Source organism: Salvia miltiorrhiza, chromosome 3 (genome assembly GCF_028751815.1).
Source record: "Salvia miltiorrhiza cultivar Shanhuang (shh) chromosome 3, IMPLAD_Smil_shh, whole genome shotgun sequence".
Classification (NCBI taxonomy): Eukaryota; Viridiplantae; Streptophyta; class Magnoliopsida; order Lamiales; family Lamiaceae; genus Salvia; species Salvia miltiorrhiza.
In genome coordinates, this window is record NC_080389.1 from 60,674,451 (window position 1) to 60,697,254 (window position 22,804).

The 22,804-nt window shown below is 33.7% G+C and overlaps 2 protein-coding genes and 1 long non-coding RNA gene across 7 annotated transcripts; 1 reads left to right on the forward strand and 2 right to left on the reverse strand.

The window, feature by feature from the left end:
- Nucleotides 1-2,535: 2,535 nt before the first annotated feature.
- On the forward strand, nucleotides 2,536-4,938 carry LOC131015083 (sphingosine kinase 1-like). Of its 5 annotated transcripts, none has more exons than XR_009098457.1 (4): nucleotides 2,536-3,014; nucleotides 3,080-3,180; nucleotides 3,860-3,931; nucleotides 4,708-4,938. XR_009098457.1 is itself a non-coding variant. In XM_057943317.1 (4 exons), exons 1-4 carry the CDS (start codon nucleotides 2,908-2,910, stop codon nucleotides 4,720-4,722), a joined length of 261 nt encoding a protein of 86 aa, XP_057799300.1. In that variant the 5' UTR covers nucleotides 2,542-2,907; the 3' UTR covers nucleotides 4,723-4,938. The 5 variants fall into 5 exon arrangements, 2 of the variants coding, with proteins under 2 accessions (XP_057799300.1, XP_057799301.1); XM_057943317.1 differs by having other exon boundaries at nucleotides 2,542-2,980; XR_009098456.1 differs by having other exon boundaries at nucleotides 2,573-3,014; nucleotides 4,711-4,938.
- Nucleotides 4,939-5,182: 244 nt separating this feature from the next.
- Nucleotides 5,183-6,813, reverse strand: LOC131015084 (uncharacterized). The gene is made up of 2 exons (XR_009098458.1): nucleotides 6,409-6,813; nucleotides 5,183-5,658 (listed from the first exon to the last, which is right to left on the reverse strand). It is a non-coding gene; the product is annotated as an uncharacterized LOC131015084 (long non-coding RNA).
- Nucleotides 6,814-18,525: 11,712 nt separating this feature from the next.
- On the reverse strand, nucleotides 18,526-21,740 carry LOC131015085 (aspartyl protease family protein At5g10770-like). The gene is given in 7 exon segments (XM_057943319.1): nucleotides 18,526-18,707; nucleotides 18,709-19,395; nucleotides 19,397-19,426; nucleotides 19,428-19,679; nucleotides 19,681-19,824; nucleotides 19,826-19,911; nucleotides 21,495-21,740. Coding segments are annotated over 7 exon segments (1,464 nt in total). The 5' UTR covers nucleotides 21,679-21,740; the 3' UTR covers nucleotides 18,526-18,626.
- Between the last annotated feature and the right edge of the window lie 1,064 nt (nucleotides 21,741-22,804).

Consider the following 22,804-nt stretch of genomic DNA (forward strand, 5'->3'; position numbering starts at 1 on the left):
TGACCATTTGCTACCTTAACTAACACCGGAGCATCAGTAGTAATTTTGCTGTTCAAGGACATGGCAGTACTGCTTTTGATGAAACTCAATGAGCTGCCCGTATCTATCAGTAGTTGCACCCTTTTTCCCTTCACTTCACCAATAATTCTCATAGTTTTGGTGCCACTAGTACCAGTAATAGCATTGACAGAAACCTCAGTTTCTGATATTAGGCTCAGTCTCTGCAATCGGCTCTTGATCAGGTAACAACAGCTCCACATATTCAGGATCATGTTGGATGTGAGCTAATTCCTGTTCCTCTGACATAGCCATATAGAACACTTTGGGTTTGCACTTATGCCCGAAAACGTAGGGATCATCACAATTGTAACATAACCCCTTTTCTCTCCTAGCTGCCATCTCAGTGCTAGTAAGCAGCTTAATGGGCACTCTAGTATTACTAGAACTCTGTGATTTCTGTACCGCCAATCCCTCAGGTCTCTTATAGCTGGTGCTCTGATTATTGAAGAATTTAGGAGTAGGTTTGACTCTTTTAGCTAGAGCATCCAAGGTAAGGACCTGTTTCTGTCCAATCTCTATAGCATCTTGCAAGGATTGTGGCTTGAACAACAATAAGAAACTCTGCATCTCTTCAGTTAAACCACTTATGAAGCAAGCTACAAAATAATCCTCCGAATACTCCATGTGGTTACTCAGCATTAGACAAGACCTTAACTCTTCGAACTTCTCAACATATTGTGCATAGGTGCTAGTCTGTTTCAGATTTTTAAACTCCATGATGACTTTCGCATCACTTATGTCATCAAATCTAGAAGCAACGACCTCCAAAAATTGTACCCAAGTGATATCTAAAATGTTCTCATAACCAAAATTCTGAAACCACTGCAAAGCTTTTCCCTCAAAGTTGTGAACAGCCAACTGAATCATGTTCTCATCACTAAGGGCAGATGTGAGTTTAAAATAGGTATTACACTTGATTATCCACGATCTAGGATTAGATCCATCAAATTTTGGGAAATCCACCCTATGGAATGAAGTTCCATTAGTGTTTTGCGACTGATCGGACTTAAACTTAGAAGTATAAGGAGTGAAGGAAGATTTTGAACCACTACTCGAATGCATATGCACTGGAGTTCTACCCAATATAGGAGGATTTTGTTTACCGTTATCCTTGTTCAGATTCAGCAATTGGAGTTGTATATCGGCCAACAATTTGGAAAGATGATCGCACTTGTGGTCGATACCCTGCATCTTCTGTTCCACCCTTTGATCCACAGCCATGATTTGCTCGTGGATTTTCTCCTCAGACGCTGCTCTTCTCATCGTTTCCGCTTGTAGAATTTGATCTAGCTTCTTTTGTGCCTCCTGTAAATCCTTCATCCGTGTAGCTTCTGCCATAACTCAGCCCAGAATTTCACTCAAAGAGAGAAAAACTTGGCTCTAGATACCAATTGTGGAGAACCCAACTATTTTTGTGTGATTTTCTGATATAATAAACCGCAAATGCAGGAAAAATGAAGAAGAAGAAAGAAAGTTGCAGAGAGAGGTAGAATTAGAGAGAGAATTGAGATTTCATTTTTTGGATAAATCCTTCTTGCGCCACAAGGGAACCTTATAGCCAGTGGTCCCCTAACAAACTCTTTCTACAGTCACTACAAGAAAATTAAGTATACATGACACTGCATACATGACGCTTTTTATTAAAAAGCATCATGTATGAGCGCCTTTTTTACATACATGACGTTTTTCAAAAAAAACGTCATGTATGAGTGTCATTTATTCATAGTATAGATGACGTTCATTTCAAAGCGTCGTATATGTGCGTTAATTTAAATGCAATACATGACAATTAATCAAATTGTCATGTATGTTGTTGAACAAACTGTCATTAATTTTATTTTTCTTGACATTGTGTATAAAATGTCAGGTATATTTAAAACAAGTGTCATGTATGTGCGTTAAATTAATTGTTATACATGACATTTATGCATATCGTCATGTATGTTAATATAAAATCGTCATATTTGTGTATGAAAATATTTATTTATTTATTATGACGCGTAATATTCTGTAATTAATAATGTTTAGTTCTAATTTTTTATATTTTCAAATTTAAGATTTTAATGAGTTATTGATGTGAATTATTTTATTTATTTTTAAAATATATTTTATATATGTTTGTATTTTAATTTTATTTAATATTTTTATTTATTTAACTATATCTTTAGTCTTAATCACGTATCAAATTTTTCGCCACACAAATATTAACCAATTGTACTAACACTCATAATGAATAATTCCAACTTTTTATATTCTAAACTAATAATACTCCCTCCGTCCCACTAGACTTGACACTTTTGAGTTGGGCACGGAGATTAAGAATAAAGGGTTAAGAGGGTAAAGTAGGTAGGGTCCATTTATTTTATGTGAGTAGAAAAAGTAGGGACCACATACTATTTTAGGAAAGTGCCAATTCTAGTGGGACAAACTAAAAAGGCAAGTGTGCCAATTATAGTGGATCGGAGGGAGTAATAAATAAACACCCCAAAATTGGAAACTAGTACTACATTGCAAAAAAGTACATCAGCGTGAATTCATTTTCTTCTCCATCTCCTAAGTATCAAAACAGAGCAAAATCGAAACCCTAATTCAGATCGTCACTCGCCTCCGCCGCCCCTTCTCCTCGGGCGTCGACGCGTTCTTCGTCGTCGACGCCTTCTCATCGCTGCCCTCCGTTGCTCTACGCCAAAGCCCCCAATTCTGTCTCCGACGCCTTCCTTTATTTCTCCTACCTCTTCAAGTCTCTCTCCCTCCTCCTTCCCCATTTCTCCTCCCTGCGCCGGATGCAGGGGATTGAAGTGGGACGGCGGCGGCGACAAACCGTGCCTCCTTGTAGACCTTCGAAAGATGGCACTGCTCAACGGCCGCGCTGTGCTGCACTTCTGCCTCCGTTGCAGCTGCCCTATCTCGAAGCTGGAAGGTTAGGGCCCTAAGCGCGGTCTCCGCCACAAGAAGTGAGTGAACTTGGCTTGAGAATTTGCATCTTGATGATTTGATTGAAATGCTCTATTATGTTTAGAAACCAAACACCAGCTGCACGCGAAGAAAGTCGCTCAGTCGCTAGATCTGGAAAAATTTGATGGAATCGTTTGCGTTAGTGGAGATGGAATTCTAGTTGAGGTAGGCCAGTATTTATAGTGGTTTATTTATTGATGTTGGCCGTGAAACTTGTAATTGCATATGGAATGTTGGTGAGCTTTTGTGGAATCAATGCAGTTAGCTAGCCAGACTATGCAAGTTGGCTTTCCATGATATGAGTTGCTTTCTTTCACTATATATTAGTAGTATTTAAAACTATCAAACTGTGTTAGAATTTGTGGGAGCTAATCTAAAATTATGCATGTGTTTTAAATTTCATATACCAGTACCAAACTATGAAGTAATAGTGCTTTAGCTTCCTAGAAACGAGGTTGTGGATGTTCATATTTCATAGCAGATTGACCAATCTCTCTCTCTCTCTCTCTCTCTCTCTCTCTCTCTCTCTTGAGTTTGGAGAAATTACATCAACATCACTACTTGGATTTTTTTTTTATCTCCCATTAGCAGAAGTAACAGAAGATGTCTGAAAATTGTTCACCTACTCATTGTTTCTTAACACATTCTGGCTCTTAGTGGGTGCTGAATGGACTGCTCATGAGGGAGGATTGGATCAACTCATTTTATATTTGTTTCTGTCATTGGATCATTAAATTTGTGTGGTGGTTCTATTGGATCCTTTTGTGATTTGTTCTCAAACTTTCATATGCTTTAATGGGTCCATAAAGTTTGTGGTCTTAATGTGTTTTTGTGATTTTATTAGGCGTATCAAGTGGAACTGGAGTTAATGGTGGTGAGACTAGAGAAAGAAAATGAGCAGCTGTTAAAACAGAAGGTAATTTCATTTTACATGTGTTGGCTATGGAATTCTTGTTTTTCCTGTTTTATGCTAATATTTTGGATTGGTTTCAGCACCATCTGTTGCCTATGTTTGAGATCAATTAAGAATGTGATGTTTCTAGTATATATTAGAGCTCGATCAAACTCAGCAATGTTTTCATGCATCTGATCTATCTCTGCTTGTTCTGTGATTAAAAACGATTGGATTTGTGCAAATTGTCCTTAATTTTATATTAACCTATTTACAATATCTAAGTAACCACCCACCAATTTTCTTCTTTCCCCCGCCCCCTCCCTTCTTTTTTCTCTTTGGAATGCAACATTTATGCATTTTGTTAACTACGAGTTCCCAGTAGTTTTATTACTCATAAGTATTTCAAATTATCTTACACATTAGATAGCTGTTATATATATAACCTGGCGTCATAGTAGGATTTATAGATGGATGAAGAGATGTTGGCTGCTGTCATAGTAGGATTTGTTTAGAAATTTACCTCTTTGTTTTGTGGCAGCAAATATATAGGATATAAAATGAAAGATACAAAGGGATATTTAGGATTAATATTGACACTTGAATGAGCTCTTTGATTATAATGCTGAGTGAAATGCAGTCATGTCAAGCTTGAGATTGTGTTAAATGTATTTGTGATAATGTTTGATCTTGTTCTTCTTGAATGACTTAATTAGTCTTTTTTTAATTAGCATTTCATTTTACTCGAGTTTTTTATTATCTAAGCCTCTGCCATGTCTAATATTTGTAATTGCTTGCAGAAGGGCGAGCATTAATGTGGAAGAAAGCTAGAGTGAAAAGAGATAAGACCGTTGAGAATGAATACTTAAAGAAAGCAAGGTGGGAAGGAAGACAAAGAAAACAAAGGTTGAAGTGTTGAGAATGAAGACTTGTAGCTTTTTGTATGGATGTTGGAGATGTTGTAAAATAGTGGGTCTTTTGTGGATGTTGGATGATTGATTATTATCAATGATTAAATGACATATTCAATATGTGTAAATTTGTTATTTTATACAATTTAATGATATTTATAAATTTAAAAATAGGGAAAAATAAATAAAATAGGAAAAATATATTTTAAATTCTGAAAGAGCATAGATGACAGTTCTTGAAATGTCATATATGGTATCTAACTTTGACAATTTTTCACTCAAAGATGACGGTTGGAAAGTGTCAAGTATATACATAGAAACGTCATGAAAATCTACATACATGACGGTGAGAAAGTGTCAAATATATATCAATAACCGTCATGTATTTTATTTTACTTGACGGTACGAAAACGTCAAGAAAAATATTATGAGTGTCAAGTATTACATTATAGTTGACGGTTACAAACCGTCATATATACATACATAACCGTCAAGAATAATGAGAATAGATGACAGTCAAAAACCGTCATCTATACTAGGTCCTATACATGACACCACTATACTTGACGGTCGACGAATACCATAGATGACGGTGAAAAACCGTCAAGTATGAGCGAATTTCTTGTAGTGAGTAATAACTAACTGAGAAAAATATTAAAAACTAAATTTAAATGATACAGCGTTTTTTAATAAAAGGAAACGCGACTCCTTCTAGCCCGAACCCGCTCTTTTAGCCACTTGTATGGTCCGGCTCCCACGTCACTGCCGAGTTAGGTATTTTAACTAACTCCCCCTCTTCATCTCCAGTAGCAACGCCAACTCCCTCAGCACCTCCTCTAGCTTCATGTATCATGACATTTCAACACAAAAAGGGGTGAGCATTAAGTTATTTGGTTCGGTTTTCGCTAAAATCAAACCAAACCAAATTTATATTCGTTTTTTTTTTAAATCAAACCGAACCGAATTAACCGAAATTTTTAAAATTAAAACCAAACCGAACCAAAAAACCTAATTAATCCCGAAAAAACCGAAGAAAAAAAATCAAAAAATCCGAAACTGAATTTTTTTAATAATTTTTTTAAAAAATTACTCAAAATTATATTACTATATATTTTTTCATTATCCATCATTCATTTCCAAAACATATAATTAAAATATTATAATTAGGGTTAAATAATAAGTTAGATATTAGAAAATTATAAATTAAAATATTACTCCCTCCGTCCCAAACGAAATGTCCTGTTTTCCTTTTTGGGCTGTCCCAAACGAAATGTCTTGTTTCCTTTTTTGGCAATACACTCTCTCTCTATACTTAATATTTAAATAATTTCCACCAATCCACTTTATCTACTTTATACACATTTCTTAATCTTCGTGCCGAAAAGAAATGAGACATTTCGTTTGGGACGGAGGGAGTACTACATAATATGATGTGCATAGATGGTTTAGGCCTAGAAAAGAAGTTACACCAAAAGAGAAAGATCACTCAAAAATAGATCAATTGTGTATGAGTCTCTAATCTCTATACTAAAAAATACCTTCATTTACATGCAAAATGCAAGAGAGGGAGAGAGAGAGATTGTTATATACCTTTGGAAGGACTGCAATCAGAGGCTGGAATAAGAGAGCTAAATTGAATTGTGTGGAAAGAGTCTTGAATCTTAGTATTTTTGGCTTCAAAAGCATGGCTTTGCTCTGAAAAGCATGAAACAAAAACCAAGAAAATCAAAGAAGGTTTGATGAAGCTGGAGAAGAAATGAGGAGTGGCCATCACTATGAGTGAAGCTGAATGATATTGTTTGTTGAGGGCTGTGAACAACAGGCTTCAATCATCTTCAATATATAGACAAAGAGGATTTCAATATAATCATCCACACCACCCATTTGGTAAATATTATTTTCTTTTCTCATTGGAAATTTGGAATTATATAAGGATCCCAATCCATCATTCGTGATGCATGTTTGTTACTTGAAATTTCTCTAATTGACTATGGTGGACTATTATTTTCAATGGGACTATCCATTATTATGAGTTGACTTAGTAAACGATCGAGTCTTGAGTAGAAGCAATAGAGAGATGTATGTTCTTGAGCGGTTGAGCCTATGAAAATAATCTCATTCTTCATATTGAATATGAAAATCAGTTACGAAGCGTTTGGTTTGGAGGATGAGATAGATGAGATTGGTAAAATTAATCAAATTAGAAGATGATTAAATAATTTATATAATTTTAGAGTAATAAATAATCACTCAATTGAATTATTAGAGTACGAGCCAAATTATCGATTCAAGTATTTCTTATTAATCATGTCTTATCGCTCAAAATCAAATGACTCTTAGATGATCTTTTCCACACAAACTTGATCGTTGGTTATCAAGTTTTGTTGGATCGTTGGTTATCAAGTTTTGTTGGAGACAGAATATGATACGATTAGAAGCGTGCTATAAAAGAGTGCTTAATTAAAGTTTACAAATAGTGTTCATATTATGAGCTGATCTTGCATGGGTGCAATTGGTTGTACCGTACAATCGAGTTGCATCCCGATCCGCACCATAACCCGAACCCGCATCCTGATCCGAATCGTGTAAATGACACTATTTGGTTATACAAATTACACAATATGTAATTGACACTATTCAGTTATACAAATGACACTGCAGTATAAATGACACTATAACATTGTAAATGACACTGTGTATAATTGACACTATTCGGAAATATGAATGACAATTTTCTATAATTGACACTATAATATTTTAAATGACACTATAAGATTGAAAATGACACAATAACATTTTAAAATGTCTTAGTATCATTTGTATAACTGAATAGTGTCAATTATAGACAGTATTATTTGTATATTCGAATAGTGTCAATTATATTTGTATAACTGAATAGTATCAATTATAAAATGCGGGTCAGGATGCGGGTCAGGGTGCATGCAATCTAATTGCTCCCAAATTTTTGTGTCATATTATTTTTGACTTGAGTAAACAGTGTAAGTTAAAATAGTACAATTGTAAGAATTCTATGTGTGGTAAGTGTCTAAAAATAGGGTATGCATAATTTTGGGGGCCAGTACCAAAAAGAATAGATATGCATAAGTTTGGAGGATGAAAGGAGTATCATATAATTTAAATAATAATTTAAAATAATTTCCGTCTAATTTCGACGGGTTACACAGTAGTTTAATATATATTTTTTTTATCAGACAAGAAAAAGCTTTAATAAAAAAATGAGGTACCAGTAGTACCCAAGAGTTCAGTACATAAAGAAAAGAGAGAGGAAGAGCTAAACAAAAGTCAAAGAAAAGCAAAATCCACCCCAACGCCTAAAAACCTTGGACTAACCAAATACCAAGAACTATCCAGACAGATTGACCGCAGCACACCAACGCCTGAAAACTGTTGCCGGCGACTTGAAATCGAAAGTCATCCTCCAACTCCACAGTCTAGACTTAATTTCTGCAATCATCTTATCTTTGACCGCAGCACACCAACGCCTAAAAACCGTTGCCGGCGACTTGAATCGAAAGCCATCCTCCAACTCCATAGTCTAGACTCTTAACTAGTGTAATATAATATGCATCAAATAAGTGGATATGCAATTGAAAATACGACCAAAAATTGAAAATGTGAAAGAAGAAATATTGCATTGAATGTGGAGTGCGGAAAATTTGGCGAAATGTGTTTCTCCATTTCCAGGAAAGGGTTGAGATTTTGTTGTCTTCTTCTTTTATTTATTTATTCATTAACAGTATCTTGGCGTAACCTATAATTTATTGACTAAGACCTAATTTCTAATTTCATGATTTTCTTTTGTATCACATCTTACAAATAATCGCGTATGTAAAGTGTTTTATTGAAAAATGTTGCAAGAAATTGGTCGAATACCGACAAAGAATTTCGTCGATAAAATTAAATATTTCATCGGTGTCAAGCATATTTTTTTGTAGTGATATATATGAATGATCAAATACTCTAGTACGTATAATTAAGTTTCTCTCTCGTATATTTATAATATGATGTGCAGTGGAACTGTGGAAGTGTGTGTGAAAACTCTTTTTTGTGAAAAGAGAAATTTCCATGCATGTAAAAATGATAAATTGAAAGAGTGATGCTATTTGATCATAATATGAAATTATGAATGACCATAATAATTTTAAATTTAACATATTTAAATATTTTGTTTAAAATAAAAAATATAATGTTGCTAGTTTTATTATTTAATATACATTGTAATTTTATTTATTTACTCCCTCCGTCCCAACTTTTAATATTCAATTTTCCTTTTTTGGCTTCTCATATTTTAGTATTCATTTCTATTTTTAGTAAAAGTAAGTGAGATCCTTACTTCCACTTTAATTAGTTTAACACCCATATAAAAGGTTGAACCCTTATTCCACTCACAACACATTCAATCACTTTATTAAAATTCGTATTACTCTCAAATGGATACTAAAAGTTGGGACGAATCGAGTATTTTTTTTTTGGTTAAGTATCAAATAAGCCCCTAACATAGAAGCCTTTATCACTTATAGATCCCATAAAATTGTGCATCAAATCGCGAGAGAATTCAGATGCAATATGGCATATACTCAAGAGGTACGAATTCACAAATGCTCAGATCTCAAGGCTCGTCAGGAAATGGCCGGGCGTTCTTCGATCCAGCACCGACAAAACCCTATCGCTGAAGCTCGAATTCTTCTGCTCAATCGGCGTTCCGCCCGTCGCCTTACCGCAGAAGCTCTCCGAATACCCGTTTCTGTTGCGGCGTAGCTTCGACAACTATTTCACCCCATGGTATAATTACTTGAAAAGCATCGTTCAATCTGATAAAAACGTGGCCGCCATGTTCCTCATTAGTCCAATGGCGTTCACACACAGCCGGCCGAAAAGGATTCCTTCCAACATCAGTATCTTGAGAGAGAAAGGGGTACCTGAGTCTTCAATCGCTTTGTTGATAGTGAACAAGCCATCGATGATGATTCTGAATCAGGACAAGTTCGTTGCCTCTGTTGATCGGGCTGCTGAATTGGGATTCCTGGCTTCGATTTTTTTGGCGTTCTCCGGGACACAGTTCCCCGGCGTTGGTGGCGCTACTGGTCAGTTACCGGCGGCGTAGGCGGTAGTACCGGCGGCTTGCCTTCCCCATGAAGCTTTAATTGTGGGGCCCACTTGAATAAAATAAATAAAATTTTGAAAACAAACGGCGTCAACTCGCCTTTAGGGCAGAAGGTCCGATTGTTCGAAATAAGTAGTTTGAGGGTTTAGTTGGACCAACCACGATTATAAGGGATCTAAACAGTGATAATGGCCTCTATATTAGGGGCTTATTTGATACTTAACTTTTTTTTTTTGCAATTTTTTAATTTTTATATTTTTTTAAAATTAAGAAAATAGCTATAATGTGTAAAAAATAATAATTAATATATAAAAAATTAAATACATGAATTTTATAATTTTTTTTTCCGCTGGCCATATTATGACCATATGACTTTTCCCAAATCGAAAACGACGGCAAAACGTTTCTATGCAACCGTGATTAATGTTGGGAATGGGGTCGGTTGGTGGACTTCTAAAAGCAAAAAGACTTTTTTTCCCCTAAAAGAATTTATCAAAATTAATGAAAGTGAAAATCAATGATAAAAAAATATTATAATATCTTAATTGAATGAAATAAACTTTAGTTAATAATAATAAAATTAAACTAAAACAAATAAAATTAAAATTAAATATATATAACACCAAATATGATACACTGAATTAAACTCAAATATCTCTCCATGAACAATTATTATGTTACATATACATGTATATCGAATTTATTTTGCATTTTGTGCATCTGTGCGTGACACGACGAAAGGTGATTAACCCCTTATTATCTTGCTCGAATTTTTGGATGTTTGTTATCCTAGACGACTTTAATAGTCTCCTTCTTTGTTCTCTTCGTATGACTGAGTTTTGGTTTGTGAATTGTAACACTTATATAAGTTAACTGTGTCCACAAAAATATGCAAGTGTACTATTTTTTCAAAAAATAAAATAAAATAAAATATTATATAATATTATAAATAATAAGATACTTACGCTCAAAATCTCGCTCGTCTTTAATTACTAGCGGTCGTGTATATACTCATAATTAAGACGGGTAATTTCCCTATTAACTATATTATCGGGTATTTCAAAAAAAAAAAAAACTATATTATCGGGGAAATTATAGTGGATGGTTCTAATTTATATTTTAAAAAAATAGTTTTTATTTTAACTCATTCTTATATTTAAAAATAAAAATATTTTCTAAAATATATAAGTATTTTAAGTCATTAGAACATCAAAATTTATAGTAGATTCATCGCTTTGTTGTATGAATTCATGATATTGAGTTCAAATTGAATAGAGAACAAAAACTTTAATTTTTATATTCCTATATTTTTACAAATATCCAGACATTACATGTAAAATATCATTCAATGTCAATGTTCGTTGTGCATTATACGGATAGACGTACTTACACACTATTAAAGCGGTAAAGAAAGCAAAAAGATGATATTATTAATTTTCTTTCTGACTAAATATTAACTACCATTTGCACTTATGCAATACACGAAAAATGTTTTAATGTTTATTTTATATGTATAAACTAGATACTAACTTAATTATTATATAAAAAATTATAAATACAATAAAAAGGTAATTTTAGCATAATATATTTGAGCTTAATATAGAAAAAATAAAGAAGAATTCACAATAATTGACTGAAAAAACAAATAAAATTAAGAAAATAAAATAATTTAAAATAAAACTGAAAGAAAAATGGAAATAAAAAATTGAAAATGGATTTATTGATAACGAGGGGAGATGAGAGATTTAAAAAAAAAATCTTTAAACACCTACAATTTTTATATTTTAAATTTAATTTTTATTAAAAATATATCAAATTAAAGCTCTTATTGTGTCTTTAATTTGATATGCATATCAAATATTTTATAATTAGTCAAATTTTATAATTTTTAAATCACATAAAATATTTTTGTAATAAATTTTAGATTCATAATTATAAAATGAGATTATTTTTAAAATTTGGAACCCCTCAAATTTTTGGACACCAACCCATTATCATTGCTTCATTAGATGATCGAGCATGGGGTTTGGGATGTGGGTCGGATCGGCCCTTGGATATGGGACGCAGTGATTGGGCTGGGCCACGAGCTCATTTATTTAACAGCCCCTATATTATATCATCTTTAATTTTGTCATGTATGAACGAAATTGAAATTCAGGGCAAATTTCGGAATGAGCTCAAAGTTTATGTATTTATATTGCAACTTTATATAGTTGAAAAAATAACAAAATTCACTAATAGCTTGTGAATTTACAATCAATTAACGCCTCAAAAAAATATATTATGAAATGCAAATCAGTAAAAAGTAATTAAAAGTTCCAAAAACTCTTTCAAAACTAATAGTAGAAAATTTGAAAGAAAAATATCTAGATATTTTGGTGGAATTTTTTAAATAGATAATAATAATCGTTAGTTAAAAAGGTTTTGTCAAGATCTTCGTCATTCATTTTATATCCTCCAATTATAAGATGGTTTTATCTTCATTTAATGATATTATCTTTATTAGAGCTATTTTATATAATAATATAAGCAACTTATAGAATTTTATTTTCTAAATATAATTTTTTTTATGCACGGGAGTAATACTAGTTATGTATAGAAAAAGAGATTAAGAAATTTTAGGTAACATAGATTTGAACGATGTCGTACATGATTTTGCAAGTAAAAATGCTAGATGAAATCATTTTTTATAAGTAATGAAAACTTTTATTTTTAAATATATTGATGCGCTAATATATTCTAATATATTGAGAACCAATTTTTATAGTTTCGCCCAGGGCCTCATTTTTCTTAGGACCGGCCCTGAGTTTTATATTACTCCCTCCGTCCACGAAATATTGCCCTACTTACCCATTTTTCCTTGTACACGAAGTAATGCCCTACTCTGCTTTTTGTACCATTACACCCTTCTTTCTTTCATTTATTTACCATCAATTGCCACTAATGGACCCACCATACAACAACTTATTTCATTTTTATATTCTACTTTATTACATTTTATTACTAGTGGACCCACCACACAACACCTTTAACACTTTAGTCAACTACTTTCTCACTTTAGTCAACTACCCTTTTATTTCACTCACAACCACTTTATCAACTTTCTTAAAACCTGTGCCGAACAGTAAATGGGGCAATACTTTGTGGACGGAGGGAGTAGTTAATTACTCCCTCCGTCCCAATAAAAGTGGTCACATTTCCTTTTTGGGTGTCCCATTAAAAGTGGATACTTTCTAAAAATGACAAAAGTTTACTTTAATTACTCACTAATTTGGTCAACAATAAAAGTGGCCACATTTCCTTTTTAGGTGTCCCATTAAAAGTGGATACTTTCTAAAAATGACAAAAGTTTACTTTAATTAAGTCAACAATTACTCACTAATTTGGTCAACAATTGTAGGCCACTTTCTAAAAATGTCAAAATTACTCACTAATTTGATCAACAATTGTAGGCCACTTTCTAAAAATTACACACTAATTTTGGTGGGTCACACTCAATTAAAACATAACAATCCCCTTCTTAATCTCCGTGCCCAAAAAAAAGTGGCCACTTTTATTGGGACGGAGGGAGTATAAGGTTTCCTAATGGAGATCCTTTCTCTTGGATTACCCTTTGAGCATGAAGAAACTTTATAGTTTTGCCCCCTTCTCGTGAAATCTCCCAGATTGTGAATTTTCCTCTGCATTATAGTGATCACGTCTCACTTCATAATTTTTTTTCTTTTGTTTTTGGTTGATATGATCTTCTACTTGATTTTCTTTACTAGCGGAAGTTTCTAGAAAGGTGGATATTCGTGTAATTATATTCCTGTTCTGATAGCTATTTGATGTTGTATGTTATGTATCTGCAGACCTACAATGAAGTTCAACATTACACAGTTGGTCAGGTTGATGGAAGTTCTAGAAAGAGGATGGTACGACCCTGTGCCATAACAAGTATTAAGTCAGAGGTTGCACAGTTAATTTTTCGGCGCTTTAAGAGGTGGTCGCCGGACGATTGGCCTCCGTCCGCTTCAATTTACCCCAAGTTTACACGAACGCAGCTCGTTGAGCTTTTGTATGAAAAAAGAAGAATTCCCTGCAGTCACAAGGACTGCTTGAGCTTTTGTATGAAAAAAGAAGAATTCCCTACAGTCACAAGGACTGCTTGAGAATTGATCGCGGCGTATTTTTTGAGTTTCCAGATGATTTGAAAGCTCATATACTTGAATATCAGTTGGATTGGGTTGAAGACGGAAAGCTTATGTCGGAGCTAAAAACTTGTCGGATGTGCGGCAGCTGTTACCCTTAAGAAGGGTTAGTTATACCAGCATCGGAATCGTTTCGATCGATACCGCTGCCCTGCATTGCCTTACGAGTTGAAGTCGAGGATGGCGAAGAGGATGGAAGACGAAAGGGTCTGGACCGCAGAAGTCCTTGGATATACATAATACTGATATTATACAAAATACTTGTCTCCATAATACTACTTGTTCACAACATACTTGTCTACATAATACTTGTTTACGCATGCATGTAATTGGATATACTAATACTTGTCGACATGATTAAAGCTGTCAAAATGGGCCAAAATGGGCTAGGATTTTCAAGGCCCAAAAAAAACCGGGCCTCCCTGGCCCGACCCACGTGGCCCGTGGGCCAAAAAGCCCGCTAGGCTTTCAGGCCTAAATTGGCCCATCAGTTATAGGCAATTTTAAATTCATTAATCATCATTCCTCCAAGAGTCCAAGCCCAAAAAAAGTCTGTCCAAGTCGTTTGATTGCAAATTGAAATTAAGATTTAAATTTTCACTTAGTCATTTAATATTATAGTACTTAATATTAAAATAATTTCTAATTTAGCTATCAAATTAAAGAATAAAGATGAACAAGAAAAGCAAAACTTGCTGATTTAAACGTGAATAGGTGATGAATGATGATTCACCTTTTGCTTTTCAAACGCATTTTGTTTTAAACATGAATGCTTTTTAAACTTGCTTATCATTTATCAATATTCAAGATGGAAACATGATTACGTGATGATTGAAAATATAATATGTTAAAACTTTACTTATAAGCATTTGGCCCGTTTTGGGCCGGCCCGCCCGGCGGCCCGTGCTGGGCTGGGCTTCAATATTAGCGGCCCGCTGAAATTTTGGGCCGGCCCGACCCGGCCCCAAAAATTGCCTATACCTGATATAGGGATGCTTTGGTTCTCTTAGAGGTTATTAAGAGTTCGAATCTCTATCCCCACTTTTTTGATGAAGCCTTTATGTTTTTTTTGGTTTTTTTTTTTTTCACATTTTTCTTCTGGTTTTATTTCTTTGTTTTTTTACATTTTTTCCTGTTTTCTTTTTCTTTTTCTTTTTTTATATATTTTTTTCTTTTTTTTACTGTTTTTCTTTGCATTATTTTCTAATTTTACTGTTTTTTTTGCATCTTTTAATATATTTTAGTTTTTTTATTCTTTTGGTATTTTCTTTATTTTTCGTTTATTTTTTTATATAATTTTTGTGAGAAATATTTATGACTTGAAGTCCTGAAGAATAGTATTAATATAGTATGTAATATGCATCAAATAAGTGGATATGCAATTGAAATACAACCGAAAATAGAAAATGTGAAAGGAGAAATATTGCATTGAACGTGGAGTGCGGGTTTTGTTGATTAAAAGAAATTTGGCGAAATGTGTTTCTCCAGTTCCAGGAAAGGGTTGAGATTTTGTTGTTGTTTCTTCATTTCTTTTTATTTATTTATTTAATTATTTATTATTATTAACAGTATGGGCTACAAAAGATTTTAATTTTTTAACAGTATGGTCCAGACTTTTGTAAATGGAACTTATAATAATCAGTTTGTATATGAAGGAAAAGATTATACCACTTTCTTGCGTAACCTATAATAAATTGACTAAGACCTTTCTAATTTCATGATTTTCTTTTGTATCGCATATTACAAATAATCGTGTATTGTGAAGTATTTTATTGAAAAATGTTGCCTAGGAATGATCAATACTCTAATATAAGTTTCTATCTCTCGTATATGTATAATATGACGTGCAGGGACGGAGCCAGGAATTAATTTCGGGGGGGGGGGGGGGGGGCTGAAACTGTACGGGGTTCGGGGGCGGTAGCCCCCGAGAATTTTTTTTGGGGCATTCTGTATATTTAAGGTATTTTTTTTATTAAAATACGAGCATAATACTAATAATAACGAACAATATTTTCATCGATTATATAGTTTCAATATATCACAAAACTTTTTTTGGACATTCCGTATATTTAAGACATTTTTTATTAAAAGGCAAGCATAATAATAATAATAACAAACAAACATGTTCATAGATTATATATTTTCTATATATTACAAATTAGTTTCAATACATTATAATTTTTTTTAGCATTTCATACATATTAGGCATTTTTTATTAAAAGACAAGTATAATAGTAATAATAACAAACAATATTTCATAGATTATATAGTTTTAAATAACAGAATTATCCTTAAATTAAGTATATATATGAGATAATATAATAACCAAATACTCTTTTATAAAACAAAATTATTTTATAATAGGTATAAACATATATTTATATATATTTTAAAATTAAAAAAAAAAAAAAAAACTCAAAATTTGGGAGGGGGCTCTAGCCCTCCCTATGGCTCCGTCCCTGATGACGTGCATAGTTATTCTAAGATACTATGTTAATTTCATTTTGGACTAACAAATATGGTCAATTAATTGTGAAAACAATGCATAGATTATACAAAAACTCTCACAAATGAGAGAGTCTTTTTGGGTGCCTCAACTTTATCACTTGAGCTATAGGTTTCGTTGTTTACAAGGGACCAAATTTAAAATCAAACTAAAATATTAAACACCCGATTCAATTTTTTTAGATTTTTGGTTTAGTTTAGATTCTCTTTTAAAAATTTGAATTGCTATGTTGATTTATCTCTCTATCTTTTTTCTCTCCTCATATTATTTTCATACTATTATATTTTTACACCAAAGAGAACATGAGATAAAAAGAGTGGGAGATCACTAAATTTGATAAAAATTTTCTCTTTTTTTTCTCTCCTTATTTTCCCATGATAAACTTATGAGCAAAGAGAATACATCCTTAATGAAAATTCATATATACCAAGTTAATCTGAATTCAAGATTCGTGTTATAATTAATGACTTAATTTCTCTATTCCTGTATAATCATCGTAAGAGTTATTATCTTCAAAGTACGAAGTTTGTTAAGCTCGTTGTTGTTGTTATTATTATTATTATTATTTTATTTTTTCTGAATGAAAATTCGTTTTTTGTGAAAAGAACAATTTCCATGTAAAAATGAAAAATGGAAAACGACGCGCAAAACGTTTCTACTGCATCCGTGATTGATGTTGGGATTGGGGTCGGTTGGTGAACTTCTAAAAAGAAAAACACTTCTCACGTTCTATCATATTTCATCTTTGGTCGGTCGAGGAGGCATAGCTCAAACGACAAAGTTGAGATATTGTATATTGTTTGCATAGGTGAGTTGTATTTATTTGAATATTAATTAGTTTGTAATAGCATGATTGTCATTTATATAATAATTTATTAATGTAATATTCCCTTCGTCCACGATATCGTTTTCACTTTGTGGACAACACAGGTTTTAAAAAAGAGGTGGATAATAGTTGATAATAGTGAGTATTGTTGTGAGTGGAGTTTGGGTTCTATTATTATTGTGAGTGAAGCTTGTGGATCCTACTGCTATGAATGGAAGTAGAAATGATATTGTGAATAGCAAAAATGGAAACAATATCGTGTACGGAAAAAATATATAATTTCATGGCATAATATATACTCCCGCCGTCTATGATAAAACTTCATACTTTTTATTATGTGTTGAACAATTTGTAATTGAACATCTTGCTTCACAAATTTAATGTGATACTTATTAGGCTTGAATTTCGTTGCTTGATATACATGTGTTATTATTAGGATATCTACTAATTAATTCTTAAACCACAAACATATTCACACAGCCCCCAAAAGAAATAACTTGCAGGGATGATACGTGCGAAACATATCGCACCACAAATTCAATGCGTTATTAGGCAATCAACTAATACTTGAAAAACATTCTCACAAAAAAAAAAAAAAACTAATACTTGAAAAAACACAAAAATATTCACACATCCTAAGGAAAAAACTTGCAAAAAATTTAAAAATGTTGTACAATTTGTAAAATTGAAAAGAGTGAATTTCCTTGATTAGAAAGTATTATAAGAAAGTTTTAATGCATTTGTAAAATAATCTAAAAGTGTATCTTTGCCACTCACTCCAAGTCTCCAACAATTCACCTCTGTTTCTTTGCATTGAAGACAAATTAATTGATATACGGAATACTTCAATTTCGATTTTTTTTTTTTATTTCAAAATTTGCTGAAATTATGTATTTCCTCTGTTTCACTTGATTTGATTTGTATTCATTTTTGAATTATTCTATTTAATTGACATTTTTTTAATAATCACTTTACACTACATGAAATATAGGCCCAAACAACTTTACATTATAATCTTGGCCTTCTAAATGATCGTGCTGAAAAAAAATAAGCCAGTGAATTGGGACAAAGGGAGTATCACATTGACATATTTCCTTCATTTGGAGAAATTTAATATGTTTTGTTTTGTTTTTGGCCTTTTTTATGTATGTATAGAACTAGTTAACACATATGAATCAACATCCAGCAGCTTCCGAATCCCAGCTTCCCTCCGGCAACATCATACACCACCTCGAACGTCAAGCTGCTGCGTGTTTCCAAAGATTCCGATGTCGGAGGCGTCGCCGTTTCCGGCGAAAGCTAGGCACGCCTCCGTGGAGCTAACCGCCACCAGTATCCCCTGTGGGCTGAGGTTGACCTTCACTCCGCCGGCGAAGGCGAACGACACGGTTGGGATGGAGATGCTCGTGTAGTTGGACAAGTCGTAGCACGTGTCCAAAATCGAGTAGGCCGGCGCCGCCGGATACTTCTGCATCCCCTGCTTGAACGCCGAGCTCAACGCGGTGTATGCCGCCGGCGGCAGACGCGTGATCACCGTGCCGGAGTCTATGATCGCGCCGGCCGTCTTGAAGACCGTCGGCGCTATCGGGAGCTGCTTGCCGGAGACGGCGATGGAGGCAATGCTGATGAAGTAGAACGAGGAGCCTTGCGAGGAGTCGAACGGTGTGAACTGCACGCTTTTCGCGGCTACGCCGGCGGTCTTGCCGAGTGTGAGGTGGCCGGTGGAGCTCGACGTCGACGGGAGACAGTAGGAGAAGTATTTGCTGTATTTTGTCGCGGTCTGCGATATGATCGATAATGTGTCCCGGCCGAGGCCGATTAGTCCGGCGGTTCGGCCGAAGAGCCCTTGGTTGTTCTGGCCGCAACCGAATTGGAAGTTCGGGAAGACGTCGGAGGCGATGGTGAGCGTGTCTTTGCTGAACAGCCCTACCGGAGAATGACTGGTCGCCGTATTGGATGCCAGTAGACACATGTCCCGACATTGCAGCTGGGAGTGTTGCCGGTGGCGGAGGAGAGCTGGGAGCAGGAGGTGGAGGTGCACGATACATTGGAGTAGGAGGTCGAGGTCTTAGGGTCGAATATCGGGTCCTGCTGTTTGTAGCAAGATCGGGAGCACGGTTGACACTGGGTCCAAGTTAGGTCGCTCCCCGTGTCGAAGATGAGGGAAAGGGTTTTCTTGGGTGTACCTAGGCCCACGGAGATGAGGTAGTTTCCAGGAGCCTAGGGAGCTCCCCGGCGTCACGGGGAGGTTGACCTTTTTGTCATTGACTTTATCCGTATTCGATGTCGGGTTGAGGCGGGCGTTGATTGACTCGACTCGAGATTGGTCATGGGAGAGTATATCTTTCAGAGACGGCCTACCGGGCCGCCTCGTCTTGACTGAGTTTCGAACACGGGCCGTGACGATGGAAAACTTCTAGTGTGGACGGCCTCTTCTTGATTAAATCTGATGATTTACGAATCTATTAGATGAATCATAATAATGATGTCATGAATTTAAAAGTTTTACATGAATTTAGGAGTTGGGACTAGTTTTGATGTTCGCAAGAAATGAGTTTTTGCTTTCCACACAAAAGATACAATAATTTAATTAATGAGTTTCTTTGAAAAGATAAAATTAAAGAGAAGGTTCTTGTTAAGGCAAACCTAACTAGTAGATAATTAATGGGTCAATTTAGGCATGCGATACACTTGCAATAATATATATAAGGGGGGAAAGGTTAACAAGTAGTGGTTAGGCCTAGAAAAAGAGTTACACCAAAAGAGAAAGATCACTCACTAAATAGATCAATTGTGTAAATGTGTCTCTATACTAATAGTACTATAACCACCCTCGATAAATATAGTTTTTGTAATTACCCTTTTTTGTGCGTGAGATAATAAGGTCAAAAGATTTTATAGTGGGGTTGGTTGGATTTTTGAGATCCAATTAATTGATTTTGAGTGGCCTAGAAAATCAAATTTATTCGAAATAACTATTCATCTATGAAGACAAAATAACATAATAGCATTATTGCAGTAATCGAGACAATAAGTATATAAGCATTGTATTTTTTTTCTCAAAACTTAGGCTAAATTATGAGACAACGAAATTAACTTGTTTATTGATTGTTTTTGACAGACTTTCACACACTAGAAAACACAACTTGTTTTTTGACACGAAACCAAAAGTTTAATTAATTTAATAGCTGTAAACCACTTGATAATCCAGCAAAATTCAATAATCCAAATGAGGAATTATTATTTGGTGCCCATACACCAAACATTACTGCCAAAACTGAACATTTGCAACTTTTTTTTATGCCCACATTATTGCTCTTGGTCCATGCTGCAAAAAAGGATTATTGCCCACTTTTTCTTAGGTAGTTAAAATTTGAAAATGATTTATTGCTCATTTTTTAATTTCACCGAGTATTATAAAAAACATTATAATATATCATTGCATGTTACGTTAACTTACACAAAACTGGAATTAATTGATCATAATCTGGAATTAATTGACAAATAGGCATTGATGATCAATTTAAAGATGATGTTTTCTAGTAGAATTAAAAGATGATAGAAAAAATATTACTACTATAATAAAAGTTGATTAATTGAATTCATGATTCGACCTTAATTCATTCTTCTCATCTTTAATTATTATAGATGAATAAAACGCTGCAACCATCTCCCACGCTTTGGAAGCTTTGTCATGTTGGATTCTAAATGTCATCCTAAAACGATGGCATCATTATCTTAAATGATAAAAACAACAGACAAAGTTAATTCTAACAATAAATTTGGTCATAACCCTCTCATGTTTCAACTGTGTTGAATAGCTCCACAAGATGAAAAATATTTGAAAGAAAAACAAATACTTGTTTTTTTTTTTTTTTGAAATGTAAAGTAACAAGTAAATAAATAAATAAATTTAAATACCGCACCATAGTGGACTCGAATCTAGGACTTTTGGCCTTGGACGTTAACTATAATATCTTCTTTAGCATGCAAATGAGAGAGAGGGAGAGAGAGAGGAATTGTTGTTACCTTTGGAAGGACTGCAAACAGATGATGGAAAAAGAGAGCTAATTTGAATTGTGTGGAAAGAAGAGTCTTGAGTCCTAGTATTTTTGGCTTCAAAAGCATGGGTTTGCTCTGAAAAACATGAAATGAAAACCAAGAAAAGGAAAAAAGAATTGATGAAGGTGAAGAAGAAATGGAGAGTGGCCATGAGTGAATGTGAATGTGAGTGGTTTTTCTGTTTGATGTGAGTTGTGATAAATTGGCTTCCATCATCTTGAATATATATATAAATAGGGATTTCAAGAATCCACATCACCCAAACATTATTCTTTTCTCATTGGAAGGATCCCATCATTCATGATGCATGTTTGTTAATTACTTCATTACTTGAGATTACTCTAGCTATAAAAGAGATTATTATATTATCAACATATGTTATAAGTGGGCCCATCCATTATTATGTATTGACTTAGTAAACGATCGAGTCCTTAATTTGTTGAACCTAGAGAGATGTATGTTCTTGAGCATATGAAAACCCAATAATCTCATTCTTCATAATTAACACAATGTACATATCAAGATAAATTCTATGTCCATTTAAAACTTCAAATTACACGTAATAATAAAAAGAATTTGTTAAAGAACAATTGAATATTGAATGTAATAATAAAATTTTTAAGTATTAATAATAAAGCTCAAAAATATTTGTAAAAAAGCAATTCGATATTGGATGTACGTAATAATAAAAATAATTGAGCTTGAATTATGGAAGAAAAATAAGAATTTAATTATGGAGAAAAAAAGTTTTACTTAGAAATTTTAAATTAACATAACTTATTTATTTTGTATATTTTTACACCAAATTAAAGCTCTTGTCATAGTTTTTAATTTTAGATGCATATTGAATATTTTTTCATGAATCAAATTTGACAAATTTTATAAAATAATCAAAATAGATAAAAGCAAAGAAAGATAAATTTGTCAGGAAAATATTATTGTTAGAATTGTGATTATGATGAGAGCGCGTTACACAAGAGTCTCTAAGTTCACAAATCAGTAATCTTTTAAATATTTATGACTTGAAAAATATTTAAGTTATAAGAACATTCACATTCATTGAGTCGGTTGGAGGCTCATCCACGGATGAGTTAGTTATGAGTCAATGCCCTGTACTAGGGAGACTCTGACTCATATTCATTAGTTTTTTTTTTAAAAAAAAATGGTGCGTGCATTGCACGCACATGCACTGTATGAGCGTGCACAAAATAACGGATGAGCCCGGCTCATTCATATGACTCGAGCTCGAGTCGCCCCCACCTTGCTTTGATAGACTC